General features: G+C 44.2%; 1 protein-coding gene across 1 annotated transcript in view; it reads left to right on the forward strand.

Moving 5' to 3' along the window:
• The window catches only part of STARD7 (StAR related lipid transfer domain containing 7), a 28,167-nt gene extending 25,910 nt beyond the window's left edge, over positions 1 to 2,257 (forward strand). Inside the window, exon 8 of the mRNA XM_069495352.1 lies at positions 327 to 2,257. Coding sequence (XP_069351453.1) covers positions 327 to 511 — 185 coding nt within the window. The 3' untranslated portion in view covers positions 512 to 2,257. The remainder of the gene's footprint in view (positions 1 to 326) is intronic.
• The last annotated feature ends 7,900 nt before the right edge of the window (positions 2,258 to 10,157 follow it).

The following is a 10,157-nucleotide window of genomic DNA, read 5'->3' on the forward strand; positions in this document are numbered from 1 at the left end:
CTTTTTGACGTTTGTCTAAATAAGATTGGCTGCTACTTTGGCCATGTCATTGATAAGTGATATTTTAATCACCTAAAAAGAGTCTTTTGAGACCTCAGCGGCCTGATCAGTACCCCTTTTCAGAGGATCAGCGGTCATGGTTTGTTTTCACAAATCCACACATAGGGAATACATTCTGGGAGGCAGCTGTCATTCACAGGTTGGCAGTCAGGCTGTGATCTCTATAAGGAAGAGCTAGCTCCCTACTATCAAAGGGGTAGGGCCTTCTAATTTTGAGCCTACTATTGGTTTGATGTCATCTTAACCAAATTCCTGTCTCTTAACAGGCATGCCAGATTTCCTGGAAAAGCTGCACATGGCCACTCTGAAAGCCAAGAACATGGAGATTAAAGTAAAGGACTACATCTCAGCTAAGCCTTTGGAAATGAGTAGTGAAGCCAAGGCCACGGCCCAATCCTCCGAGCGGAAGAATGAGGGCAGTTGTGGCCCTGCTCGGATCGAGTATGCCTGAAGGGCTTTGGGATAAGAAGGAATAGGCACTTCAGCCCTGTCTCGGTCCCTTTTCACTCTGCTACAGAATGGGGACAAGCCACATGTATTAGAAGGCATCTGCTGTAACTACCAGTGCAAGATAATTCAATAACTGGTGTCCAATTTCATTCAGAGCCCTTATTGCTCTTATCAACACAGAGAGAAGAAGACTACATCTGTGGAGGTGTTGTCACATTCTCAGGCCAACCACTTTGAAATTCAGTATTTCACTGAGCTAATCTGGAACAAACCTCTCACCTCAGGCCAGAAGGAGATGACCTTCATTTGCGTCCTCTGAGTAATTTCCTCTGCTGACATTCCAAATCCCACCATTGGTTTTGCAGTGCTTTGGATTTCCTTTAGTTCTGCAGGTCCACATGGAAAGTGTAGTTGGTTGGTTGAGTCAAATGAGGGGTCGCTGGGAGTGTTCTTGGTAACAGTCTTTGATGTGAATGGGTGTGAACGATACTTGGCCACGTTAAGTGCCTTGTCCTCACCTTTTATCTTTAGGGACATGAAGTTTGTACCAAGACATTTCTCTCCCTGCCTGCATAATATCACCCCATTGACTCACTTTACCCAAAGTAGTTTCCTTTGAATTGGCCAGTTTTTCTATATTCATGCACAGAATTCATTGGATCATTGCCTCCTTCCTTACCTCAGCCCATTTACCAAGAGCACTGGAAGATGAATCCTTTTAGATAGTAGCTCCCTTTATCATCAGTGTGTTGATAGGGTCAGTGGAGATGCTCAAAATATCACATTTAAATTAAGTTTAATTTTTTTTAACCTTTGTGTCAAAAAGGAGGAGTTGGGGAGTTGAGTGGAATGTAGCTCCACTGTATAGAAAACACCATTTAGTTTCAGGCATTATTTTTCAGACTTCAGACTTGTCCTTTTTGGAAGGCTAAAGGCAGAGAAATGGTGGCTGGGCCACTCCCCCGGAGCTAGATCTGTAGATAAGCTGTGTGAACGCATAGGTGTGATCTTGCCCCAAATATTAATATAGTGGGGGTGTGGTTTATGTGACCCTCTTGTTTCTTTAAAAAGTTTTTCCTCCTCTCTTCAGAGCTAAAATAAAACCAACTGCGCTGTTCAGATAAGGTCCCAATCAGATGGTATCAGTTTGGCCTAGCTGGTTTTGCTGTGGTCATGCTGCAGTCTCTTGGGAGAATAGGGATCAAGTTTTACATCTTCCTCCCTCCTTTTTTTTTTTTTTTTGGGAGTCTAAATGGCTAGATTTTTCCTTTTTTTTTTTTTTTTTCCTGCTTGCTACCCCTTTTGTGGTGTTAAAAAAGTGATCTAAACCTGAGACTAATATAAACCCTTCCTTGACCTTCTTGTTGCCTATTCAGTTTTGTGCCAAGGAAATAACTGCCCCAGTGTTTTATGTCTTGCCTTCTCTGAGTCGTTGGCAGAGCAGAGAGAGATGCATTGAACAGTCCCAGCTTCTTTTCATTAATCACTTCTCTCTTCTCCCCAGGACCTGATAAAAGCCAGGGAAGAGTCCCTGGGTTATGTCTGAACTTAGCACCTGCGATCATTGGGGCGTGGATGGGTGTGTGAGAGAGAGTGTGTGTGTGCATGCACAGGTGCTGAGAAGTTGTGGTTACTCCATGTTCTGACTTACGGCAGTTTGACTCTGCACTTGGGGTCTGTCTGTACAGTTACTTAGGTCATTGTAATGATTTCACTCCTAACAGTGACATTTTTATCAAATGCGTGAATAAATACATAAAGATTGGTACAAAAGAGTGTTTGTCTTTGGACAAATGGTGGTGGGGAAATCTTGCATATTGGACTTAGCATTTCTTTCTGATCATAAAGTTGAAAAGAATTTCTACTCCCAAGAGTTGGCAGGTGGAAGCAGCAGGGCTTGTTCCTTGGTAGGTAGTGGCTGACACACGGCTACCTAGTCTAGACACCTAGCCTTTTCCAGGTGACCAGTTTGGCAACTGAAGATAAAATACCCATTTCTACTTCCCTATCTTGATCTAACCTATATCCTTTGCTTTTAAGGAAGAATCAATTTGGAGGAAACAGTGCTAGAGCTTAGCAGATAGTAAAACTCAGGAGGGACTTGAGCAAGTGCAAGGTCTAGAGTTGAGGGCCAATTCAGCATCCTTGGTGGAGAGGCAGTTCTGCTGTAACACTTTGAACATAACATGACTTTTGAGTTTATGTGTGATTTTCGCCTGTGGAAAACACTAGGTGAATGCAAAAGCACGTCCAGCTGAACTGAGCCGCATAGGAGTACATGAGGCGCACATCCCGGTGTGGTGCACCACTTCCCATCTGATTTCAGAGAACCATCCTCATCTCCCAGTAGCAGCCTACAGCCTTTCCAATGGCCACCCTGGCCCTGCGCCTCACACCCCTCTATTTTTTTTCCTTTCAGCCTCATTTGCATTTTTCGCCTATTCCCTCTCTTCTCTATGTTTTCTCTCACTTTGTCTTTTGTTCCCTCCACACAGGGTGGTGGGCATGGGAGCTGGGTGGGTGGGTCAGTGGTCTTCTCCAGCAAACTGCAGGTCTTTTTCAAGGTATAGTGCTTATTTATGTATTTCTTAAAGTTTGAAAAATTGTATGTACGTTGAAAAGTTAACAGAATAGTTTAAAAACTACCTTATATACTCTTTCCTTGTTGGTTAGTGACATCTTGCTGTGCGTGCCTTTTCTTTCTATATATATATTTTATGACCATTTTAAAGTAAGATGCAAACATCATGCTATTTTACCCCTAGACACTTGAGCATGCTTTTTCATAAGGATAGTGTATAACTGCGGTACCATTTGCACACAAGATAAATAACAATGTCACAATATCTAATAATGCGGTGCATATTAAAATTTAGCCAGTTGCCTGCCAAATTACTTTTTTTTTTTCTGCTTTTGAGACAGTCTCATTCTGCATGGGTTAGAGTGCAGTGGCATCATCATAGCTCACTGCAGCCTCAAACTCAGCGATCCTACTGCCTCAGCTTCCTGAGTAGCTGAGACTAGGTGCATGCCACCATGCCTGGCTGATTTTTTTTTTTTTTTTTTTTTTAATATTTTGTAGAGACAAGATCTCGCTATGTTGGTTAGGCTGGTCTTGAACTGGCCTCAAGCGATCCACCTGGCCGTGGCCTCCCAAAGTGCTAGGATTACAGGCATGAACCACTGTGCCCGGCCCCAGATAACTTACATTGTCACACTGTTGGCTTATGTTGAGTGGGATTAGCCCAAAGTAGCTGCCATTACTGAGCACCTGGTGTGCCCAGCACTGTGCTTCATGCTTCCGTCTAATCCCTCAATCCTGTCAGCGGAGCAAGCACTGTTTTATAAATGAGGAAATGGCATCAGAGGTTAAGTAATTTTCTTGCTGAAGGTCACACAGGAAATGAACCAGGGTGTAGACCTAGCTTTGGCCTCTCCAGAGATACCTCTGGCAGCATGCCTTAAAACTTCGGTTAGTTTCTCATAATAACAGTGTTAGATTCCTTCCCCTGGAGCGGTTGACTTGTTCTGAAGTTTGGATCATAGGCTTTCTTTTCATCCATCCGTGTTGAATTGTATGTTATTTACACCCTTCCCCCCGCCCCCACCCCTTGTTCCGTCCAGCTTTTTGTCGCTCACTACTTGTTTCAGTGCCGTGTCTGTGAGTGTCTGAAGCATCAGTATTTTTTTCTCCTGGAAACTTCAGGTTGTCCACCATTCCCAGTGCCACACCGTTTAATATAAAGGAATGGAGGGAGGGTACTTGTGGGGATAACTTGAAATATTTGTAAAAGTATTTAATTTCAAAGTAACCAGTCTTTGTACTCAGCATGGTAGGACAAGTTTAAAAATTCTGAAAAGATTTTATAAAGAGTATTTCAACTCTTTATAAAACCTGAGAACTATGCTATCTAATGAATAAGCTTGAAAGTCTTTTAAAAATTAAACAATAGTGTGTGGATGAAAATGATCTTAACGTAAGAAATGCTGTTCCCGCAAGCTCAGCGAGCACTCGATAGAGCATCGTTCACACAGAACCCCGGGCTGCACACTGTCCAGCTGCTTTAATGACCTCAGGCTTAATTGTGGCCCACAAATGTACTTTAAAATACTTTTAAACAGGTAACTTATAAATGACCTAACTTAATTATCTACTTTGAAAGAGCCTAACCACACCTAAAAAGGTAGGCTGAATGTTTGAAAGTAGTAATATTTGGATGTTTTTACAGTTATCTTAAATCTGTGCTGTGTACGTGAGTTAGGGTTATGTTCAGCCTCGAGTTACAGGAAACTCACAATGTGGCTGAAACAGGGCTACCCTGATTCTTGCGACTGTAGCTGGTCCAGGGCTGGTATGGCGGCTCCGCAGTCCTCCCAGCTCCAGGCTCCTGCTGTCTTGTCCACTTTCTCCGCAGGACCCCCACCAAGGTGGAATCCCAGTTTCATCAGAATCTGAGGGTGGGACCCAAGCCTACTGTATTTTAAGGTTTCCAGGGATCTAATGTGCAGTTTGAGAAACACTAGTGAAGTGGTTAAGAATTCAGACTCTGGAGCTATGTGACCCTGAGCAGGTTACTGAACCTGTGGTTTTTCCCCTCATCTGTACAAGGGCAATAAGAGTGCCACCTCATAGAGTTGCTGTGAAGATTGCATACCACGTGGGAAGTACCTAGACTGGTGCCTGAGACATAGCACTCAGTACGTTCTGTCTTATTTTCTCCTGGTTAAATTTCTGGATATACTGTAGTTTGTCAATGCCCTTCCGAAAATGTGGAGCCCAGGGGACCAGACCCCATTCTGTGTGAGCGCCATGAGAGACAGGCCATGTGTGCTCATTGACGGCTGTGTTAGTGCCTCAGTGGGGCCTGCTCCATCCCCAGCCATTGGTCTGTGTTCCAGCCGTGGGAGGGAACAAAGGGAGAAGAGAATGTCTCCTCCCTTTGAGGACATTCCCAGAATGGCACATCATGTCTACCTATAGCTCAATGGCCTGATGTTAGTCCAGAGAACACCCAGCTGCTGGGAAATACAGTCTATATTTTAAGCAGCCATGTGCCCAGTTAAAATTCAGAAGTAATTTTGGTGGGGACGAAGGGGAGAATGGAAGTGGGGGACAACTGGAGGGCTTTGCTAAATTGTAGATTAAAATAAATTTAAACGTATCACTTCAAAGGACTGCAAATGGTTCAGTAAAAGACAAAATTGCCGATATATTCTAGAACTTTAAGTAGATATTCTAGAATTCAGTAAATTCTAGTAGATCATCTAGAATTGAATAGATGTTCTAGAATTTCACTTGGCATCAGCATCAAGCCAGATGGTCTGTAATTCTGGGAATTTAACCCCATCTTTGAAAACCCTAATGACCATAATCTCCAAAAGTGCCTCTTCTCTCAGGACTTCAGACAGCTTTTTGAGGACCCTCTGAAGACATCTTTCTGGTATCAGTGTCAAGACTAGGACTCTCTGTAATCTTAGCACTCTGGGAGGCCGCGAGGCAGGAGGATCGTTTGAGCTCAGGAGTTCAAGACCAGCCTGAGTAAGAGCGAGACCCCGTCTATACTAAAAATAGAAAAAATAAACTGGACAACTAAAAATATATAGAAAAAATTAGCCGGTTGACGCCATGGCACTCTAGCTTGGGCAACAGAGTGAGACTGTCTCAAAAAAAAAAAAAAAAAGGATAGGACTCTCAGGCATACATTTTTATTTTTGCCTACTTTGTGTCCTTGTCCTTGTTTGTTGATGTGTTTTTTTTTTCTTTGTACTTCTACTTTCTGAACATCATGTGTCTTATATGTTTGTTGACTGTGTCGTCTGCATGAACACAAGTCTCGAGCATACTTCCAGTTCCCGTGTGCAAGTGATGGTATCACCTGGACTGTGGTTCCACCTCTGGAGGTCAGGACTCATTAGGACAGTTGGGGTGATGGCAGAGGAAGAAAGAGCACTATTTTGGGACTCAATTTCTTTTTTAAAAATGTGTACAATCTTCGCTTTCCATCAGAAGACAGAGAAGTGACAAATGACATAGAAGGTTTGGGGCAAGTTTGGGGTGTTCCCAGGTGACTTCAGAGTGGTCAGCCTTTTACGTTCCGATGCTGTAGGAGCTGCGCCTCAGTTCTGTGAGCTCAGAAATCCCTCATGTCAAAGACCAGAGTTAGCTGAACTCAGTGGTTCTACCCAGGCTCCCAAGAGAAAGGCACATTTATGTTCTAAGAAATACAGGCTGGCAGGATGAGTCAGGCCTTGTTAGCCTGACCAGCGTCATCTCCACTGTAATGTAAACAGAACACGTGGGAAGCTCAATCACAGGGTTTCAGGTGATCATGTGGCAGGTTTGGGTATCAGCCCTACTGTGTGTGCCCCTTACTACCTTCTAAGCTCATCAGTGAGCTCCTGAGCAGCCACGTGGATTTTTTCTTTTTAGATGTTCTCTGCTTTGTGGGGCTTGAGGCTGTTCAGCGTGTGTATGTATGTTTCAGTTTGCATTTCCCTAGACAGGATTGAACCCAATATTTGGACAAATGAAGTTAATGCTGGAAGGTCCTTAAGAGGGCATCAAGTACAGGTCTTTCATTTTCTAAATGATGTCCAGAGGTTAGGGTTTGCCACAAGTCACACAGCGCTTCCTTGGCTGGGTTAGGTCTAGAACCTTAGTCTCTTGGGATCCAATGCGTTTTCTATTTCACTGTGCAATTTCTTGGCAAAGATTTTGAATAAATCTTTAAAATTCATAATGTCCATGCTGGAAAACAGCTTACCAACCACTCCCAACAACCCTAGAATAATGCCCTGGATGAGGGGTGTATTAGTTTGGTAATAACCAGCCGCCGTAACAAAGTATTAATACCAGAAACTGATTGGCTTAAACAACAGAAATTTATTGTCTTACAGTTCTGGAGGCTAAAAGTCCAAGATCAGGGTGTGGGCAGGGTTGATTCCTTCTGAGGGCTGTAAGGGAGAATGTTCTATACCTCCCTCCTTTCTTCTCCTCCCTCCTAGCTTCTCGTGGTTGCTGGCAATATTTGGCATCCCTTGGCTTGTAGATGCATCACCCCGATCTCTGCCTTGATGTTCTCTATGTGCATGTCTTGCCTAAATCTCTCCTTTTTATAAGTATTCCAGAAATATTGGATTAGGGCCCACCCTACTTCAGCATGACTTCATCTTAATTATATCTGTAACAACTGTATCTCCAAATAAGGTCACATTCTGAGTTACTGGGGATTAGAACTTCAACATATGAATTTTAGGGGGATAAGAATTCAATCCATCACAAGGGGAAATCTGCAGAGAACTCAATTTAAGAAAGGACTTTAAAAAATAAACGTCTGGAGGCTGCTGCCAGGGATGGAGTCCAGAGACTTCATAGCCTGGCCACGGCCACCTGTCCTGCAGCTTCAGTGTGGAGCAGCAGGGGGCAGGGCTGTGCCACCTGCTACGAACCTGGTCAGGCAGCTCTTGGCTGCTGGCAGGATTTTATAGCTCATAAAAAGTGACAGTTCAGCGTGGGTCTATTTGGGTACCACCATCCACTGAAAGCCTTGATTTGGCGTAAGTCCTATGAATAGAGGAGAGGAAGTGGGTCAGACGACCACAGCCTGTGTGGGTGTGTATAGCAGGCTGGTAGGAGGAGGAGGCCAAGGGTTTGCCCTTTGGGCAACCGGGAGATTCACAGGCTCCAGCCAAGTCACTAGGGGTGTGTCTGTGGACAGAGCGATGGAGATAACCAGGTGGCAGCTTTGACGCGCTGCCTCCTCCCCTCACTGCCTCCCTGCTCCTGGAGGCCAACCCAGTGCCTAGGCTAGGAAGCGGGGTCGGCTTCTCTGGAAGGAGCCAGGACTGGTATGCCAAATGGAGGACACAGCTATTTGATGTTCCAGTCCTCCTGTTACAATTCCTGTACTTCCTGTTATAATTCATGATTCTTTGATGTATTTCTGTGCCTAGGAAAGAAGGCATGATGAGGTGGCCTCTTTGATTGAGGGCCCACCATGTGCCCAGTGAGTTTTGAAAGAATTATGAAGCAGCTGGGGAGGCCGGGCGCGGTGGCTCATGCCTGTAATCCTAGCACTCTGGGAGGCCGAGGCGGGTGGATCGCTCAAGGTCAGGAGTTCAAGACCAGCCTGAGCAAGAGCGAGACCCCGTCTCTACTAAAAAATAGAAAGAAATTATCTGGCCAACTAAAAATATATATAGAAAAAATTAGCTGGGCATGGTGGCGCATGCCTGTAGTCCCAGCTACTTAGGAGGCTGAGGCAGTAGGATTGCTTGAGCCCAGGAGTTTGAGGTTGCTGTGAGCTAGGCTGACGCCACGGCACTCACTCTAGCCTGGGCACCAAAGCGAGACTCTGTCTCAAAAAATAAATAAATAAATAAATAAATAAAAAATGAAGCAGCTGGGGAGACAACACTGACTTAGGCAGAATTAAACAGCTCAGCACCCAGGACCGGCGAAGACTCAGTGCTGTGCAGCGAGGATAGGGCAGGCCCAGGCGAACTGTCACTGCATTCAGGAGACCAGCCAGCAGTCTCGGACACGTCTACACCAGTGTCCTGCTGGTTCATTGCTGAGAGCATTCTTGGCGCTCCTGTGGATCTTGCCTTCATATTCTTTTGCTTTCCTCAGTACTAATTAAGCTATTTAAAAGGTAATGCGTGTATGTATTTGTTTTATACATAAAAATATAAAGAAAAATTTATCTGTAATCCATACAACCCAAAGAATCAGTGTTTTTCTATACTTATATATGTATACGTAACATTTTTTCTTTTTCCTTATAGTTTTATGCAAATATTCATACATACAGTTTAAAAAGTCAAATAGTTCTTACAAAGTTTGTTGTGATACCCTCTCCATCACCTTTTCCCCTCCCCAGGGACAGCCAGTTTCACCTCCCCCAGAGGATTACATTGGTATTTACCTCGAGGTCTCTAAATAATGTGCTCTATGGTCACTCCTCGCTTTTTTATTTTAGGCATTATATGAAGATTTTGCTCTTCCTTCCCTTCATTCTCCCAGAGCACTTAGTTATGGCTAGTTACTCACAGCATTATTTAGCATTTATGCTGTTCTGAGCGTGGAAATATTACTTGCAGACAGGACACTACACTATGACTATTTTCTTGCACAACTTTTTGTTTTCCTAGAGCCAGTCCTTGGTTTTTCATTTGTTTAGTTTGTTGTGTTCTTATCACTAGTTCAACCTCACCCTGTCTGCCAGTTGGATCTTTCTCTTGAGCCACAGCAGGTACTGTAGCAATCTCACTTCCTGAGGAGGTCTGGGCAGATGGTGCATCTCTGGGTGCCCGGCTGGCAGCCCGAGGTCTCCTCCATTCGCCTGAGATTCTTTCCGTGTCCATCCCATGTTCTCTGGGTCCTCTGTCTTCCTCTTCCTTAGTTTAGTTTCTCATGTATTGCCAAAGGAGAAAAGGTCCACCAATGGTAACATTTTTGAGATCCTCACATATTGGGTGATTCAGCCAACTATAGAAATACCAGCTGGAAATAGTTTACCTTTAGAATTTTGGCAGTATGGAGATGACCTTCTGTCAGGGATCTGTAACCACCCCCGCCCCAAACCCCAAGATTTTCTCTTTGTTTCTAGTGTTGGTTTTAATCTGTTGTGCTATCATTGGGCCCT

Source organism: Eulemur rufifrons, chromosome 19 (genome assembly GCF_041146395.1).
Source record: "Eulemur rufifrons isolate Redbay chromosome 19, OSU_ERuf_1, whole genome shotgun sequence".
Taxonomy (NCBI): domain Eukaryota; kingdom Metazoa; phylum Chordata; class Mammalia; order Primates; family Lemuridae; genus Eulemur; species Eulemur rufifrons.